Raw genomic sequence first — 18,774 nt, 5'->3', positions numbered from 1 at the left:
AATAGGTGCCTGCCATGCAATGCATGGAGGCAGTACTGACTTGCTTCGCAAGTCAGTACTGCTCTCCTTATGCATTGCTATGGCATGCCCCTAATTACATACACAGTTGACTTGTGCAATAAAGTCTCATAAAATTACACATTAACATCTTAGCACCTTGGCATAAGTTACTTTACAGTATATCTGAGTTGTGTCTGCAAATTCCTGCTAGCGATTGTAAAAATGAGGAAACCTGAAACGAGGTTATGAAACTAACTTGAATTACACTCTCTTGAAAAGGAGGAAACTGAAGGAAGCAACAATCATTACCGTTTCTGTACATATAACATCTTCGCAAAAACTTTTGCTTTATTATTTCAATTAGGGATGTTCAAAAAAATTAAGTCACAGAACATCAATAGCAATTTGGTTATTTATTTCAAAAGAGTGTAAGTTAATGTACATTTGCACACAAATACATGAAGATAGAAAGTTAACATGTCATTTAACGGTTGTACAATATTATTTGACCCAGTCGAAGGTACATTTCTGTGATGGCCGTTGGAGCCAGCATGAGTGGCTCCTGCTTGTCCTACTTGTACTGCTTCTTCTTCTTCAGGAGGGCGGCCTGGAGCGCGAGCTGGATGAAAAAAAATAATAATAATTGCCATTCCAAAAGTCAAAATATTTCTGTCCTTCCAGCCAAAACAGGTGATTTAGCCATAGTGAAATAAAAAATTAGATATATTTTGAGCTACCTGTTTCTCTCTGAAGGAGCGTTTGCCTTTTGTTCTGACGTTCTGACTGTGTCTCATCATCATGAAGTTCTTCTTCCTCCTCTTTTCCTTGTTGCTGGTGCTGGCATGCGGGTTCAGCTTGGTCCGCTTCTTCATAAATTCCTTTCGATCCGTTCGTCCGGCCTAGACAGCAAACGTACATTTAGTGGTCATCGATAACAGCTTATTTTATTGGTGGGAAACGTTACTCCACTCTGTCCATCGGTAAATAATCCAGTTACTCCGGATTCGGTGTAAAATTTGAAAGCAGGCGTAAGACGTTACCATGGCTGTTGCAAGTCGGGTTTCTTTGTCTGATTTTGGTTTTTTGTGCAGTTTCTCGATGTGTCTCAGTGTCAGCAGCTCCCCTCTGAAATTTTGACGAAAAGAGTAAAAAATTATTTCGATATTTTTGCCCTGTTGTTTTCTGAGCTGCAAAAAAACAAACAAAAACAAAAAAACAAAGCTAGGTTAACAGCAAACAGATGCTAAACTCTAAAATAATTGTTTTTTTCTTCAATACGTAAAATCAAGATCATTTTATACATTATTATCTCAAAGTAAGAAGGTTAGACAGAACTCTGTTCCATGCTGTTTTTTTTCCCTTTGTATATTATTGAGATTCTTGAACAGAACTAGGTTAAAATCTGTTATGAGAAGGTAAAAAAAAAGAGTCAGACACAAAATTTTAAAAGGCAGATCTTAAATATTGTTCTGTTTTGTGTTACTCACTTGTCCTCTTCATTGTCACTGTCTGCCATTTTCCTCTTCTGACCCTTCCCCGGAGCAGCGTTGACCTCCTTTGCCATTTGGGCCAGGCGGATTTTCTTGAAGTCGTCCTGAGTGAGGAGCCGGCTGCCGCTGACCGCCGCTGCCTTCGCTTTTCTCTCTTCAGCCGGAATACTCTGGAGTTTCTCAGCCTTGGAGAAATGTCGGAAGTGCTTCAAATGAATTCAAATTCATTTTGAATTCATTTTAAGCCAGTCAGGCTGCAGGTTTCTGCAGCCTGACTGGTTGCGTGTCCCACTTCTCACCACTTCTCCCGCGTCTTCATCAGATGAGTGGTGAACGTCAACCCACTCTCCGTCATCGTCACTGATGCTAGCGCTCTCCCAACCATCTGATGAATTGTAGGGAACAACATTGCCGGTAAAATCAAAAATCCAGTGTGCAGGGCAACATGGATTTTTGCCATTTCTATATTAACCACTAGTTCCTGAGTACAACAGTAGCTGACCTTCATCTTCCTCTTTGTTTTCCTCCTCCACATCCAGGACCTCAGCTCCAGGAATGTAGTCTTTAGCCTCAATCTCTCCATAGTCTTTTATTTTGGCCTCTGTGGAGGCTTCTGTTGGCCTCCCCTGCACAACAGATTTGATTTAGTTATAGATACTCAACTTATTTTTAGGGCTAAGAGCTGAAAAAGCAGCAATGTAACAAGTTTTCCAACTTGTTTTTTTTTTAGCACGCATTATAAATTCAATGTGATGTTGTGTTGTCCCTCTTGTTCCTTATTGAGTACTCTGTATTAGGGCTAATGGGCGTCAGTCAGGGTTTGACACACTTCATGAGCTCACCCTGTCCTTTTTGTGCAGCAACTGTGGATTGAGATTTCTGAACAGTTGAATCAATCCTCTGGCAGACATCATTACATCTGAAAATGCGGCAAAAGACAGTGTGAATATGAAATTGTATTTAAAAAAAAAAAAAAAAAAACAATTTAATAAATAAATAGAAGAAAATCTGCTCACTCTTGTCCTTGTGGGTCTTGTACTGAGCCAGGTCCTGCAGCAGATCCTCATTGATGGCGAGCGGGCAGCGGCCTGTCACCTCTCTGATGGCGTTGATGCTAAAAAAGTGCAAATATGATCCATCTCTCAAATGTGTCAATAAACTTGGTGCATCACTGTGCACATCCTTAAATTAAAACAATGGCAAAGCATAACAGAGATGACTGACAGCGCTAAGACCTTATTGGTTGCTTCCAGACAGCACTGGGAGAAGGCAGAGGACTTCATCTTTTCACTGATTATCTGTCTCATAACATATGTAAAGAATATATATATATATATAGGTCACATACTTTTACTTTAAGGGGTGCATACTTAAAGCTAAAACCAATCAACTAAAATCATTTTTCCCTTTAGGGTTAGTTATGACTCAGCTAACTGTCCAGGAAATATGTAAATATAAATATGGAGGAAGTTATAAAATGACTAAACATCGTCTAATTTTATTTATTTATTTTTTGCATCACAAAACCCTGACAGTTTAACAAAGTTGTCCACAAAGAGGTGAAAAAGTACATTATTTGAGCATTTATTAACTACTTACCCGACAGTCATGACCTCCCCAGAGTTCCTGTCTGTCACAAAGTTGTTGGCGATAGTCATGATCACAGGCTCAATGATCTGCAGAGAGCAGCACACACAAACAAGCTCACACCCTGATGTGTAATCTTTGTAAATCGCAGAGTGAGCTTAGGACGTACCTCAGGTGGAACCAGCTGGTGTGAAGCCTGGGCGGCACACAGCAGAATCTTTGTAACCTCTGCAGAGACCACAGCGCAACGTTACGAAAAATCTCCAAAACGAAGCGCAGCTCGACACCGAGCGACACTTACCCCTCTGATGCGGCTGCAGAAACCTCTGGATGAAGGGGTAGAAATTGAAGAGGAAGAGCTGCAGAAGCCAAACAGCAAAAGTGATTACGCTGATATTTGACTGATTTGCCATTTCATAAGATATCAGAGACACGCTGAATCAAAAACGAAACCGACCTCATGGATTCCGACCAGACGAGAGATGAGCTCCATCATCATAATCTTCACCTCAAAGCGCTCCTTGGAGCTTTCCAGCTGCTTCAAGAGCTTCTCTGAGAAATCTAGATCAAAAGATTGACTTGATGGTTAGCCGCTCGGTAAACCAGGACGCCAATCAGTGCATGAGAGCACAGAGACGGTAGGCGAGCGTACCTTGAGGATCGTGAATGAGGTGGATCGCTGAAAAATTGAAGACTTCAGGCTTCTTCTTTTTCTTATGTTTCTGCAGGGAGTTTAGAAAAAAATGACACCAAATTAACAGTCAAAGAGCATACGGCAACAACGTGTAAATAAAACGCATGTTTCTGGTCAAGATTAAATTAGGACACCCCTATGTTTACTACAACTTAAAATGGAAGCACTCATAGTTGCATAGTACACGAGGTGCACATCATTGCTGTGTATTTTGAATGAGGATTGTCCCGACTGAAGAGCACAGATATAATACGTGCTTCTGTGTTTTCACGACACTGCTACCTTGAGGACTTTCATCGCTTTTTCCATCTTCTTCTTGTTTTTGGTGGTTTTTTTGCCTGTCGAGTATTTCACCATCAGGTCTCTTGCAGACGTTCCTTCGTTCTAAAAAAAAAAAAAAAAAAAAAAAAAAAAAAGGAGTTTTTTTTTTTTTACTTTGAGGTTTCAGAGAGCCTCTCGCCTGCACAGGTGATCGCCTCATGCGTCAAACTTGCCTCGGATTCCGAATCGCTCTCGTTTTTTTCATCTTCGTCTTTGCCCAGAAAGAACTTTAGGCCTCCGACGAGAATCTAGCGGAGAGGCACGTCATCTTAATTTATTTATTTCTCGGTACAGATTGAGAAATGTATTCCTCGCCCCTAAACGAAAAGCCTACCTTTGTCACCTTGGAGAAGCATGCCGTTGTAATGACGTTAACCGTTTTGGCGTCATTCCTGAGCAGGAATACAATCAGGTTATGAGACACAGCGATTCACAAGGAACGTCCGGGTTTCACGGATCTTATATGAAACCCACCATATGTTCCTCTTGTAAAGCTCAGCCATGACGTCTAGGGAGATCTTGGCCGCTATGGGGTTACTGTCTCTCAGCATTGTATACATGAAGTTCTGCAGGGTCTGTAATGAAGCGCAATACAACAGGGATGATCACTTCAAACTGGCTGATCACAGGAAATTGACACAAACTCAGATACACTCCATTTACCGTGTTGATCTTGTTGTTTTTGTGCCTTGCGTTGATGTTTTTGATATCTGTCACGATGTGTGTGTAAAGAGTCTGAGGATAAAAAAATATATACATTTCCATTTCACACATATGCATTACTCGTGTTGGTCTGAGGGGTGAGCATTTATCGCATCGTTTATCATTTATTGTGGTACATTTTTTTAACGTAAGTTTTTTTTTTCATTTGTAGTGGTTGTTATTTTTACATTTCTTCCCCACTGTTTATTTAATGGGAATATTTTAAAAAATCAATAAATTTGAATGCTTAAAAATCACTGCTATCCTAAGGAAGCATATTACAAATGGGTATGTTTTTCAACATACCCATTTGTGGGGCTGTAATTACTGTGCCATGGTAATTACTGTGCCATGCAGTCACAGCCATACAGTTCCCTAAAAAAAGAAGTAATATATAGTTCTCACTGTTACTTTTATTGTTATTACAACTGTACCACAATAGGATAGCTATAACTTTATGGCCATATTGCCCACTCCTGGTTGGTCTACCACATAAACAACATAGTCACAGTAATGAAAAAACGTGAAGAGCTTTGGCGGGTGTGTTGATATTTTCCAGGCTGACCTTCCTGAGAAGTTTATCATGGCACCGCAGCAGCTCAAAGAAGAGCTCCAGGAGAATTGTGGGGTCAATAAGATCCTTATTCCGCAGCAGAATCAGCGCCTTGCAGAAAGTCTGACAAGAGCAAAAGGACACCATCAACAACAACTTGAAATCTTTGTACATCTTAAAATCCCATGATGCTACACATCATGTTTGTTTTTGTTTTTTTTTTTAAAGGCCTCTCACCATTCGCAGTTCTGGCTCTATGATAGTGTGGTAGCTCCTTAATAACTCAGACAGGTCCCGAGGGAATGTGGACAGCTGCTGCGTGTAGCAGTGAGCCACCTGAAGAGCAGGGAGACATTTCAACACATTTCTACCCACTCTCTGCTGTCCACGTTGCCTCACAGTGAATGCTGCTGGGATACCTGAGACAGGAACATGACCAGCTCCGCCAGGTCCTTGTTGGCTTTGTCAGGCTGTAGCCTGAAGATCTCCACATTGGACTGATAGTGGCGGTGCTGCTGGAGAAACTGGAGCAGAAGAGAAGCATTAAAAGCAATCACTACACAACTTTAACCCATGGTGGTGTTTTCTCCCAGCACCTACCTCATCGACATACGACTGCGGGTCTCTCTTTATGAGATTCTGAAGTTGCGGCAGGTTGTTGGGTAATTTGTTGCTTTGCCTCCCCGGCATGACTACAGATTATTCAAACCAAGACGTGTCAAAAGTTAAGGGGAGGAAAAAACTATTTTTATAAGGCAAGCGTGGCCAATGTGTACGCTGCCATTACATACAAAACGTCACGTCCGTCTACGCCGTCGTCATTTCCGCTTCCTGTTATATCATATGACCGAAAATACATTCCTCGAAACTTTTTAAAATCAATAGTGAGATTATTTCTAGTCAAACTAACTGTGTTGCTATGGAGAAGATAATCAAATAATGTTATAACAATGACCCGTGTTTAAAAAAATAATGGCATAGTGATTCTTTTTTTTTCCAGTGTGTCATATATTTTAGAGAACATATTTAGAACAATCAAATTTCAAGATATGTGATTCTTGCTTGAGAATAGGGACAAAACAGGTCTTATGGATAAAGCACAAAATTTGAATAAAATATACACAAAATGTAATTTTTTCAAATATCTGACTAAACTARCCTGGGTCATGTGAGCACAACAATGTATATTTTCCTGGTATTTGCTGAATATTATTTTATTTTAAACATTGTAGTCGGTGGATGATGCCTGTAAAAGCCCTTGTCCAGGAGCAGAACTCAATACATTATAATAGTTTAAAACAATAAAAAAAACAACTAAAATGATATATTATGACAATTAAGTATAAGTAATCGTATAAATAATTATAAAAGTATCAATACATTGAATTAAAAATAATTTTTATATATTTTCCAACTCCATTGAAATTTGTCCCTAGTTTTTGTCAACACCTTCAGAAATGAAAAGAATGTAAAAAAAATCAGGCATTATTGGGGGGCACCAGAACTTCTGAGGACCCCACGACCACTTCCTTTCTCTTCCTTTCCTAAGAGGGCTAGTTAGCTCTGGTTAGCTTATGTTATTCTTTAGTTTTTTCTTCTTTTTATTCCTAAGTTTTTGTCACAACCATGATGTGTCAAAACCATAACTGACAATTTACAAAACTTTTATGAAATTTTGTGAAATAAAAGCTTGATTTTAGTATAATATAAAGATCTAATGAACCTGATGAAATACAATATGGCCTCCTTCAGAATAACATCATATAAATTGAGGTAGTTTGGCATTTCGTCAACTCTGTCAGATGTCCACTCCATCAGAGTTTATCTGACTCTTTCAGTGAAATTGTTGTCAAATCTCACTTAAATGTGCAATTAATTCATTTTAATATATTTTACATAAATTGCATTACTTCACATGTACCAAGTTTTTCATTTTACTCACTAGTTTGTCACCACCTTCAGCTCTGTGTCAACGCCTACCTTACCTACCTTACTGCGTTGTTGTGGAGTTCAAGATCAACAGATAAGTTCAAGAATAAAGCCTGACTTAGGATGATTATCTGGTGATGGAAAGAAAACAACATGAAAAGAATAAGTGACATTTATAAAAGTATTGCACCAATTTTTGTAAAAGTATTGCACCAATTTTTGTTGGTGCAAAAATTTTTTGTTGCATTTGTCTGTAAAATGAGTAAAAATATCACTAATAGGGTCATTAAAAATTATTTTATTTATTTTTGTCAGATGGTGATGACAAAGTTCTGGGTCAGGTGGATTAAAAATAATTTTTAAAAAAAATGTTGAACTGGGAGTCTGTACCTTAGCATCTTTACATTTCCAAAACATTATTTGTTATATTTGCATACATAGGGTTGAGAAATAACAAAAAAAAATATGGGAAAATGAAAACCCATTTTGTCCCTATTCTCAAGAATCACTGCTGATATTTAAAATTGACAGTGTTGCAACCTTGAGGTTGTTGCTGCTTGTTCTGTTTTGAGTGTGTTGAAAGTGAAGTCCCAAATCCCTGTTTTAAATGTTTTACATGGATTTACTTACTTATTCTCATAAGTAAATAAAGTTCCTTTAAAGTGAATGTTGTACAAAAATTTTATTGACTCCAGCTAGTCTATCAGCATTATACATTCTTCCTGATGGATTTTGATCCATAAATTAGCCTGTGCATAATCTATGGATAATCCATATATTATTTTAGTGTGATTGTTGTTTTTTTAGTCTTATTAGGAAAACCAGGATCGTGGATTTCTACTTTAAGCTATTACAAATTCACTTGCCCAAATTTGATGGATTTACATAAAAAATGAAACACATCTGTATACATTTTAATGAAACATTTTTTTCTTACGCTAAATTAAAAAGTTTTACAAAGTAGCTTCTGCTCATGAAATTATCAATTACACTCTGAAAGCGAAGGAGAATTTAAATAAGCAGGCTATGCTTTAGTTTTGCGCTGATTTAAATATTTAGCCACAAGGAGGCAATGTGGCTCAACTATAAACATCTAAGTTGTTGACTATACGATCTCTCCAAAGCTTTTTTATGATGAGGATATGACTTCTATGATTGTTGACAAATGAGACAGGTGCCCTTTATCAGTTGAATAAAATGTTTTTAGACCGAGGCAGCAGACAGAAGCAAATATTTTTAATGAGTGAGAACTTTGTAAAAGATCCCTTTATTGCAATTAAGTCTAAAACTTTTCACCTCCGTCTCAATCAGCTTTGGACATATACTGACATTTCTGCCCCATTCATTGTGAAACAGCTCAGACTTTTTCAGATTGGATGGTGGGCATTTGTGGAAAAGCAATTTCCTGCCCACCACTGCTACTTCATTGGATTTAGGACTTTGAATAAGCTTTGATTTAAAGTATTCTATAACAATTCTGTGAAAGTACTAAACGTCCATATCTACATACATAAATATGTGTCCAGGAGTGTATTTCAAACAGAATATAGTTTACAGTCTGAACAGATACAATATGTTGATTTTTGCACTCACCCATAAAGTAGTAATTGAATTGAATATTCCTAAAATTAGAATCCCTATGCATACTTTTGTAGCTTCAAAACACTAAGCCAGATTTTTTTATGTTACACCTAATTTACTGAATGTAAGTCCTCCATTGTTGAACAAAAATAAATAAATTAGAAAACTGTGAGGTAAAGCAGTTATATGGAACCCTTCAACAAATGGCCATATCAGTAAATATTAGCCAACATTTTGAGCAACAAGTTTTATTGTTCTTAACAATATGCATCTGCATACAGGATTCCTACATACTTTTCATGAAAAAAATCCACTTTTCTGGATTTAATTTTCTCAATTTCAAATTATTTGCATAGATTTATATGAAATACTAAAGTTCACTATAAATGTGTAGTAAATATGCTAACAACATACAGGCCTAAAAATATACAATATGCAAAAAACAAGAAAATTGGAGGGAAGAAAGGAGAGCAGGTAGGAAACAAGGTAGGTAAGAAAGTAGGACAAAGGGCTCAAAAAAGGACAGAAGAAACTAAGACTGGATGGAAGAGAGGGCAGGACACAACGAAGAAATGTAGAATGAACTAGACAGGAATGAAGGGAGAAAAGAAAAATGACAGGAACTCTGAGGAAAAAAAGAAATGACAACTTTTAGACAAAAAAATAAGAAATAAGAATGCAGAGAAATACAAATGTTTTCAACACATTTGAACACTTGGAAAATAAAATTATATTCCATACATTTCCAGACTACAGAGGAACTCTCTGCACTGTAATTTCCAAATATTACAAAATATGCCAGAACAAATGCTTCCAATTAGCTTAGATTAAAAAAAAAAAAATCCATATTTTGGCACCACGTAGTGGTAGAAGTCGTCAGCTACTGTCTGCACTAAAATGTTTGAATGCTTGCAGTCTGGTATATAGGTTCAAAATGCCTTAAAATATACAGAACTAGATCAAAGAAATATGTGTAAAAATGCATCTCAATAATGCATAAAGTCTGTTACATTGTGAAGGTCGCAATGTGCATCATTCATAGTCTTCAGACTCAAAATGGTTTATTGTGTAAACGAAGTCGAACAATAACATTTCAATAGAGCACAACATACCACATACCAAGTTCAGCCCATATAACACTTTTTTAGAGTGCAGTCACTTTTATGGCATCTATGTCGCAGGGGTGAAGCAACAATCAGAGTAAATACAGTAACGTTTCTTTTTCTGACATTTTGGGAGCGTCTTATCCGCCAGTCGTGTTTAAGGATCAAATGATTGAAGCTTGGAGTGTGACTGCAATCGTATTACATGGCATGAATGCAACCGAAACGGCTGTAAAATGCTCAACAATAAAATATGACAAGACAAAATAAAACTTTTAATATTTGATCTTATTTAAAAGAGATTTTCCTCTACATAATATTTCAAACACATCCAGTTTAATTTTTCCAGAGATTAATAATATGTACACTTTCAGTTTATCATTTGCCTCAGGCAGTATGTAATAACTGTATAATAGATTTACATAGCAAATACTGACACAGTATTCTGTCAAGGCCAGTTCAAGCATCAAAATACACATAAATGTTCCACATAAAATATAAAATCATTTCATCATCAATAATAATAATAATAAAAAAGAAATATAAAGGAAAAATAAAACAATGTTCTCTTGTTTGATAGGAAACACAATCAGCAGCTTGCATAAATGCAGTGAAAAAGAGCAGCAGCTACAGAGAACAAAAAGCAAAAATAGAAAATATACTTAAATGATTTATTATTGGAGGGGGGATCGATTAAGGCATTAAAAAGTAGTGTAATTTGGCCATTTTTGCCTGTGTTGACTTGTTCTGCTTTGCTCCGACTGGTCACCCAGGATCCAGAAGATATGGTTGCTATCCTGAGATGTTTTCTTCTGCTTTAAGGCATCTGAGGACATAGAGGGCCACTTGATAGCAGAAAATGTACTGCTCCTATAAAAACAAAACAAGCAGTGAAAGATGAGCTAAGCACTGTCGATATTAATATAACAAATTCAACTACTAAATACATCAGAGATAATCACCTCTGTCTGGATCATTCCATGTCGCTGAAGTCTCATATTTCGCACAACATCTGAAATATCAAACTAAAGGAAAAAATATATATATATATATTTTTTTTTATTAGATTACACTAATGAAATAAACCTGCCCCATAAACAAAACTTTGCACACTTACATCTGCGTCTTTACTTATGAGGCCCAGAACCACGTCGATGCAGATGAGGGCCCCTGAGCGACCAATGCCTGCGCTGCAGTGTGTGATGATGGGTCCTGATCGATGAATGTGTCTCATGTAAGAAATAAATGTGAGCAGATGCTCGGGTTGAGAGGGCGTTCCGTGGTCAGGCCATCCGGTGTAGTTCAGGTGAGTTACGAGCTTCGTCTTGTTGGTCTTAAAAGAGAAAAACACGGATGTTGAAGGTCCCACTTAATCTGCCCGAGACGTAAATCAGCATAAAATTGCGCTCACCTGGACATCTTTGACCTCAATGAGGCGAATGACAAAGTGGTCCAGGTGCTGGTCTTTGACGAGCGTTATCTGCAGCCTGTCGTCCACCATCTCCGCTGTCCTCTGCGTGTCCGGCCAGTACCGCTGACATTTCACTTTGCCGCTCTCGATCTCCTGAGTCATCATGGCTATCACGTTGGAATTCTGCTCCCACACCATCTGCCAAAAGTCGCCCAGCGTGGTGGGCAGAGGTCCCTGACAGGCGATGTACTTGAAGTGCTCGTTCTTCACTTGCATGTTGATGAAGTTGGCGTTGATGTATCCGCCGTTTTTGCCAATAACCACACGAGTTGTGTCGACTAGAAGATACGAGTTTAGTATTATTAGTTTTAATTGAAAAAACCCCCCAAGTGGAAAAAGCTGTGATGCTTTTCTTACATGGAATAATGTTCTTGTAGCGGTTCTTCTTCTTGTTCTCCTTGGTCTGACCGACTAAGCAGTCATCGAGCGGCTGTAGATTCTGAAGATTCTAACAGAAAGATAAAAACTAATGTTTTCAAATTTGTTTATCAAAAATAATTTGTTGTGCTTTACTAAAACTCTGGGTGAACATCTCTAAACTCGCGAGGTGTGATAATTGGGAAAATGAGAGGATTTCAAATTAGAGTAGACAAAAATATATTTGCAGTTAGATCTTCATAAACAGAAACATATTTCTGGTTTGGTTGAGGAAGTTAAAGTACTAGAAGAATAATTGACCTTGTTAAAAAAAAAAGTTCATCAGTACCAACAACGTCAACATCAATAAGGTCTGGGAATGCAAATATTTGTCCATATTCTGCATTTTCCTTCCAGTCAGAAAAAAAAAAAAAAAAAAAAAAAACTAGAATGAAATTCCACATTCTTCCGGCCAGCAGACAAACTATAGGCATTTAAATCCAAACTTACTTCAAATTCTTGCAGTGGGATTTTCTGGTCCAGGAGCCCCTTTATTACGCGGACTTTAGAGTGTAGATTAGTTCCTGTGTACTGGCCACCGGGAACCACTCTGACTAGGGGTAAAGTGGTCAGCTCGTCCTTAGTGATGATTGACTTGTCTGTGCGAAATAAACAGATGCATCCAAAACTAAATCATTCAGATCTCCTTCCTGAAACCAATCAAATCCCAAGTTTCATTTATTCAAAAAAAAAAAAAGAAACCCTACCATCTGTTGACTGAGAGCTGATCTTTTCTATGGGGAGCTCATCACTTCCCCATGTGAAGTCCTCATCGTCTGGCTGCACCGCACTCATCTGCAGGTAGCTGCTGTTTTGAGCAGAAACGATGCACATATTTTAGAAAACATGGCTACACAACCTTCATTTTGCTAAAGTTTACATTCAAATCCAAACTCATACTTCTCATTCCTTGGGTCATCCACGCTCTCTTCTTGCCAAGTTGCTTTCCGAGAACTCTGCGTGGATTAGAAATGAGCAATTTAATAAAAAAGAAACATTTTAATGGCTGAGTTTTATTAAGTGTGATGTTGAATTTGTACCACAGGAGAGTCTTCAGGTAAAGAGGATCCATCACAGTCTGTGTCCTCTGAAAGCTCGGTGTCTTTTTTCTCCTCCAGAGGACCATCGTCGTAGTCTGTCAAGGTAGATTAGAAACATTAAGAGGGCAATTTTTAGTTTTTTTACCCTCCGAGTTCCTTTGCTCTATTGTTTTATCTACAGTACCTATTGGCGGCATGGCAGGGATGTTGATGGATTTCTGTTCAACCAACATGCGAAGCTTAGTGGTGACTCCACTGTCCTCACTCAGATCTAAAAAAAATAAATAAATAACATTTAAATTCAAGTTTAGCAGCTGTTAATAAAAATCTGAAGAGCAGAACTGAAGCCCTGGCTTGTACCTGTGTTACCATTGCACTTGTCAGAGTTTATAGGTAGATAGGCCATGTATGTGTTTGGGTTCTGGTCAGGTGGTCTTGAAACAATCAGATGTACCAGGCCTTTAGATTTTCGAATGGTAGTGACAGCTTTGGTGTGGGAGATATTAGTCATTAGGTCATCATTCACCTAGAAGATGAAAGGCAGGCGGCCATTTTAAAACCATCAGAAAAAGCTGCATATTGTGTTTGAGGCTTCTGTGTGAAATAGTTTTCAAAAATTCAGAGAAAAAAAGAATTTATCAAAACAAGCCAAGATTATACAGGAAACAAAAGTGTAACAGTACTCACTTTGAGCAGCCTGTCTCCAACCTGCAGCTGTCCTGAGGACTCTGCGACGCTACCTGGAGTGATGGACTTCACAAAGATTCCCCTCTCCCCTCCAATTAGAGAGAAACCGAGACCTCCAGACGGTGGCTTCTCCAGATCCAAAGTTATAATCTCCTCCTATACTCACAATAAGAAAAATATTGAGTTCCCTTTAACAGAAACTCACTGTGACTATTTGTCAGAAATACTTCTACTCCTTGGAGCTTTTTCATATTTTGCCAGATTAAAACATTAAACTGTAATATATTTCATTGGGTTTTATTTAAATACACCAGGATAAAGAAGTTAACGTTCAAGGAGCCTGAAAACCTTTGAAGGACATTGTGTGGGCTTACTTACAAATAAATAACAAAAGTTAAAGTTTTACTACTTAAAACTTAAAATGAATTTCCTAACTCACCTCTGCAGGACAAAGTTCGGCGAGATCCTCGGTGTCTCTGGAACCGTTCCTTTTAAGAAACCCTTAAAACAACAAAAAAAATTGCTATTGTTACTTTAAATAAAAAAAGCAAGATGAAATGAAGCCCCAAGTAATAATAAAAAAAGTCTTCAACATGCAATACAAACCATTCATGCCGGATGACAGCTTGGACAGGTTGTTGTCCAGAAAAGTGACATGTTTATGTTCAGGAGATACAGGGATTCCATCTCTGAGGGACAAAGAACAGAACAAGTAAAAAATTGTAGTTTCTGAATTTATTTTGTAGACATCACAAGTTGCCAAGATAAAACAGAACAAGCTAGACATTGGATAGATTAAACGTTGAGTGCGTAATACCTTGTGGCCTTCAGACAAAGGTCGTTCAGGGAGAGCTCCAGGAGTCTGGTACTCTCACTCAGAGTTAGGTCCTGGGTTGGAGCCCCATTAATGTAGTGGATAAGGTCAAGTGGTTTCAAGCTTCCCTCTTTTGAGGCTGTTGAACCTGGTATGACATCTTTTACAAATAAGACCTCATAAATGCTGTCCCTTCCCCCATCTAGGACCAATCCTAAGAAACAAAAAAAGAGATAAAAGTTAATTTAGACACAGGAAGTAATTCGGAATACAAAATTTAAGAGTCTGACAACAAATTGAACATATTTTAACGTCTAAAAGAGGGACGTTTCTTACCCAGTGGCTCTTGGCTGCTCCTGAAGCAAATATCAGGGAGCAGGTGGGCTTCCACTGGGAATTTGGGAGCTTCCAGAATCCTTCCCACCACCAAATCAACCAGAGGAGGGGCAGCACGGACTAGACTCACCACCTCAGTGTGGTTCATTGAACTCACATCTGTGTTGTTAACCTGTTGGACAAAAAGAGAGCATCCACAAAAAGGAGCAGTTGAAAATAAATTAAAACACCTATCCAAAACTGATACAGCAATGCTCAAAAAAAAAAAAAAAAAGATGCGACTCTGGATCTGAACTAATTAGAAATTAAATTTAAAGTATTTTTTATTCTAATGGACAAAAACAAAATAAGACATTGCTGTGAATTCATACTTTGATCATTCGGTCGCCAGGCCTGAGCCGTCCATCTGCTTTGGCCGGATCCTGGACAATGTCATGGATGTAACAACCTTGATCGTTGCCTTTGGTGAGGGTGAAACCAAGGCTGCCTTTTTCTGACTTCAACAAAGAAATCATCAGCTCTGCTTCCTAATAACAAAAATAACAAAAAAAACCAAACTCTGTTATAGGAATGACCATGTATGGACAGACCCAGATCCGTATTTTAGCGCAGCTGTCTTAAATTACACCGTTCCTCTTTTCTCAAGTCCTTACCGGGATCACTTCTTCTACATCGTGTCCATTGCTGGGGACTTTGAATTTTAAGGGCAGCGACATTGGAGGGGGCAGGGGATCAGGACTGGGGGCAGAGGCGGAAGATATCACAGGCAGAGGAGATGACTCCATATCAACTTCCACAGGTGACAAAGAACTCCTTTCAAAACATTTGCAAAGATTTAAGGAAATATTTTTTTAAAAAAGAAGAAAAAAAGATGCATTGAGAAGCTGGCTAGTGACTGAAATCGGGTCTTAAATAACTTCCTGCTCAGAGAATGTACAGCACGTCAGTCAAATAAAATTAAGTTAGAAATTATAAGTCAGTGAGTTGTCTAAAATAAAGTCAAAGGAAGCACAGAGACGAAGGAAGCTACAGAATGTTAAGAGTGAGAGGAAGCAAGACTTTCAGCTGATAACAGAAAGGTACTGAAAAGTTTTATTCATCATCTGTGACGAAATATGCCATTTTTGGATATGTTGAGGGTCATGTAGAAAACTGTCTGCAATTGCAAGGGAGTGCATAACAGATCAGGTACCTGTTGCTGAGGTCCAATCTTGTCTTTGAGAGGTTCGGAGAATAAAAAGCTGAGTGGAAGGTGCCGTCCAGCTGACCAGAGCTGTCAAAGCGTCCCAGTTCTGCGTTGCCACTGGGCGTTTGATAGGCACTCCTGTCCCAGCTTTGCAAGCTGTGTTCAAAGGCGCTGGAGGTGAACGCTTTCTCCACTTCCTCATCACCATCGGTGCTGTCGCTGTAGCTGTTGTGTCGGCCGGGGCTCCTGAAGTTCAGCCTAGCCAGTGCCTCTTCCACAGGGGTTTTCGGAGTCGTCCCAGGAGGAGTCGTCGTCCTGCTCAAGCTCTGACTGGGTTCTGTAATGGTTACGGGCACCTTCCTGGGTGATGGCTTGGGTGTCTAAGAAGGAATATGTTTTTTTTTTTATTTCTAATTATTTAACAAACTGTAGCTATAAAACCGTTTAGATTTGTTTTTTAAAGCAGCTCACCGAAGCTGAGGTGTCCATGTCTCGAAGAACACCTTTTTCAGGCCTACAGAGCAGCAGCGTCACTTCCTGTCCAGTTCCTCGTAAGGCTGATATCACCTCCTAGGTGCAAACAAATGCCCCCAAAAATATATGTGATTAAAAAAAACATAATGACCAAAATAACGCTGGTGAGAAATTTGAATTCCAAGTACACACAAAAGAAGAAGAAGAAAAAAAAAAAGCAGTACAAACATGTTGTGAGAGTCCTTTCAGCGAGGTTTGATTGACTCGCAAGATGACGTCACCCACGTTGATGCGGCCACTCTCTGCGGCCGGCTGGCCCGGGAAAAGCTTCTTCACTCTCACCAGGCTGGGGCCGTTGGGCTCATCGGGGGCGTGCTCTTCTCGGCTGAAGCTGAAGCCAAGTCCCGAAGTGTTCTTCAGCAGACGGACGTCAAACGTGTTATCTGTCGGAACGAAGATGTTAATCTGCAGTAAGAACCACGTCGAGCGTCGGATTAAGGCTCAGTTAATAAAGAAAGAAAGTTACTTGTTATCAGATTTTCTTCTTTCTTTGTGATATTACATGAAATTTCCATTTGGCTGCACAACCTTCTCAGAGAAACAGATCTGATTATCAAGTAAATCAGAAGCTACTCAGCCATTTCAGTTCTCTGGTTAAAGTATGACTAGATAATGTTTGCCTGATTAATCACAATTATGCTCTTAAATTCCTGCCTCAAGGCTGCATGTTTACATCTAAAACCGACTCTTACAGGTGAAAGATTTGAATCCTTCATTTTTACACCCTTAGAAGTTTTTCCCCTTTTTTACATAGAAGAATCTGAAAAATGTAGTGTGCATTCGTATTCAATCCCTCCTCAGTGTACTTTATGAAAAACACATTTCAGTGCAATTGCAGCTGCAAGTCCATTTGGGGAACATCTACAAGCTTTCCATATTTACGGCCTGAGATTTCTGATGATTCTTTGCAAAACAAAAAGAGATGGCAGAGATGGTGAAATTTTAGGATACTATAGATGTCTTACATTATGTAATTTAACGTAAACCAATGACATGCAATATAACAATGGGAAGCATACAGTAAAACCTATTAAGAAACAACTGGAGGCATAGTCACAACTCCTGATGCAACTATTTGTGGTGTTTTGTGTTTAATTAAAAACATATATTTCCAGTACATTTACTTAAAAACGAGGTAAACATAAAAACAAACGTGTAATTTTTTTTAATGTTTAATCAAAGTCATTCCAGGAATAAATGTGTTTGGCTTCTTCTCCGGTCGGTTCTAGGAAGTTCGGCTTGTTCCGACCGCCCGCTCAGCCCTGAATAGGCACCCAGGCACAGCTAATGCTAATGGCTTGTTCAGACATGCTCATTTCCTTTCAAATCACATTATCTATGGCAAGTTACCGGGAGTGAGAACAAAGGGTTGAATTGTGAATATTTCTGAAAAATTGCTGGCTCAAATAATCAGCGGTATTCAAGATAAGACAACCTCAGTCTGTGGAAACTAATGAGCTTTTCAAGGAAAATCTTGTGAAGCTACAAACCAGCTAAGAACCCTCCTCATTAAGTCTTACCTTGCGTGACAAAGCTGTACTCGGGTTTCTCTTTGGCCTCTAGTGGCTGCTCCTTATTCTTGGTTTGAGAGTGGTTACTGGCAGAAATGCGGGTGGTGGGTTGAGGGGTGAGGGGAGCTTGATTGCTGTTCTCAGGTGAAAGACCTTTCTCCAGGCGCAAGTGAACCGTCTGCACACACAAAACGTGATTTACATATCGCCCAAAGCCATCTGGGCGACTGCTGAGCAGCTTGTTATCCATGTAAGCACCAGCCCTCACCTGGCCTGTGTCTCTGAGGACATCAACAGCCTGGTGATGAGTGGCTCCCTCTAGACTCTTTCCATTGACAGCTAATACTCGATCACCTGTGCCAATGACACACCCGTAATTAGTTAATTCATCTCCACTGTAATGTATGTAGCATCGGTTTATAGCTGCTCACCTTTCTGTATCCTCCCATCGAGGTCTGCAGCTCCTTTAGGTATAAGGGCTTTGACATAGATGCCTCCATGTCGGACTGTTGTGTTAGTTCCACCCTAAGAAAAGAAAAAAAAAAAAAGCTCTTCAGCCAAAGGAAGTTGATACTTTTATGATTTTTCTATTTGGGTTAATGGTTGATGTTAAGTTTTTTTTTCTACTCTACCTTAAAATTCAAACTGAAAATTGCTCCGTCAAATAAAATGTCTACACGTTGGGTTTGTAATTATTTTAAACAAGTCTTGCAGTGCTCTCTGCAACTATTAACACCTCTGGTAAAGATGTCAAAATTGCTTAAATTGTCCCCTTCAAAATTTCTTCTGCTGTTGCTTTGTTTTAGTATTAGAACAAG

At 38.8% G+C, this 18,774-nt stretch overlaps 2 protein-coding genes across 6 annotated transcripts in view; both read right to left on the bottom strand.

The window, feature by feature from the left end:
- Positions 1–394: 394 nt before the first annotated feature.
- sdad1 (SDA1 domain containing 1) lies at positions 395–6,163 on the bottom strand. The gene is made up of 22 exons (XM_008424543.1): positions 5,948–6,163; positions 5,767–5,871; positions 5,585–5,683; positions 5,360–5,470; positions 4,756–4,827; positions 4,567–4,667; positions 4,427–4,484; positions 4,266–4,340; positions 4,054–4,155; positions 3,730–3,799; positions 3,535–3,638; positions 3,379–3,436; positions 3,247–3,305; positions 3,090–3,166; positions 2,507–2,604; positions 2,333–2,409; positions 1,993–2,116; positions 1,790–1,875; positions 1,488–1,675; positions 1,041–1,125; positions 738–899; positions 395–619 (listed from the first exon to the last, which is right to left on the bottom strand). The coding sequence occupies exons 1-22, from the start codon at positions 6,035–6,037 to the stop codon at positions 572–574; spliced, it is 2,049 nt and encodes a 682-aa protein (XP_008422765.1). The 5' UTR covers positions 6,038–6,163; the 3' UTR covers positions 395–571.
- A 2,926-nt stretch (positions 6,164–9,089) lies between these two features.
- ptpn13 (protein tyrosine phosphatase non-receptor type 13) overlaps positions 9,090–18,774 on the bottom strand; it is a 51,099-nt gene continuing 41,414 nt past the window's right edge. For 4 of the 5 annotated variants that reach the window (XM_017307985.1, XM_008424542.2, XM_017307987.1 and 1 more), the window contains 24 exons: positions 18,388–18,481; positions 18,225–18,310; positions 17,966–18,134; positions 16,614–16,828; positions 16,383–16,481; positions 15,918–16,291; positions 15,379–15,538; positions 15,097–15,252; positions 14,726–14,897; positions 14,393–14,603; positions 14,182–14,264; positions 14,015–14,076; positions 13,576–13,731; positions 13,249–13,414; positions 13,073–13,159; positions 12,889–12,983; positions 12,749–12,804; positions 12,556–12,656; positions 12,299–12,447; positions 11,789–11,879; positions 11,372–11,709; positions 11,078–11,293; positions 10,923–10,985; positions 9,090–10,830 (listed from right to left, as the gene is read on the bottom strand). In XM_017307985.1, the coding sequence (XP_017163474.1) occupies positions 10,753–10,830; positions 10,923–10,985; positions 11,078–11,293; positions 11,372–11,709; positions 11,789–11,879; positions 12,299–12,447; positions 12,556–12,656; positions 12,749–12,804; positions 12,889–12,983; positions 13,073–13,159; positions 13,249–13,414; positions 13,576–13,731; positions 14,015–14,076; positions 14,182–14,264; positions 14,393–14,603; positions 14,726–14,897; positions 15,097–15,252; positions 15,379–15,538; positions 15,918–16,291; positions 16,383–16,481; positions 16,614–16,828; positions 17,966–18,134; positions 18,225–18,310; positions 18,388–18,481 (3,477 nt within the window). In that variant the 3' untranslated portion in view covers positions 9,090–10,752. The remainder of the gene's footprint in view (positions 10,831–10,922; positions 10,986–11,077; positions 11,294–11,371; positions 11,710–11,788; positions 11,880–12,298; positions 12,448–12,555; positions 12,657–12,748; positions 12,805–12,888; positions 12,984–13,072; positions 13,160–13,248; positions 13,415–13,575; positions 13,732–14,014; positions 14,077–14,181; positions 14,265–14,392; positions 14,604–14,725; positions 14,898–15,096; positions 15,253–15,378; positions 15,539–15,917; positions 16,292–16,382; positions 16,482–16,613; positions 16,829–17,965; positions 18,135–18,224; positions 18,311–18,387; positions 18,482–18,774) is intronic. The other variant, XM_017307986.1, reaches the window with a different exon arrangement.

This window comes from Poecilia reticulata, linkage group LG12 (assembly GCF_000633615.1).
Source record: "Poecilia reticulata strain Guanapo linkage group LG12, Guppy_female_1.0+MT, whole genome shotgun sequence".
Taxonomy (NCBI): Eukaryota; Metazoa; Chordata; class Actinopteri; order Cyprinodontiformes; family Poeciliidae; genus Poecilia; species Poecilia reticulata.
Note: the sequence above shows the minus strand (reverse complement) of the source record. Positions and strands in the feature narration are given on the sequence as shown.

What these genes read in the sequence shown, in the direction of transcription:
- sdad1 (XM_008424543.1), bottom strand. Translation starts at nt 6,037, where the DNA reads ATGCCGGGGAGGCAAAGCAACAAATTACCCAACAACCTGCCGCAACTT. An exon ending in TAGAGCCAGAACTGCGAATG is followed by an intron (nt 5,471 to 5,584) that starts GTGAGAGGCCTT and finishes TGCTCTTGTCAG; the next exon opens with ACTTTCTGCAAGGCGCTGAT. An exon ending in AGAGCGATTCGGAATCCGAG is followed by an intron (nt 4,156 to 4,265) that starts GCAAGTTTGACG and finishes TTTTTTTTTTAG; the next exon opens with AACGAAGGAACGTCTGCAAG.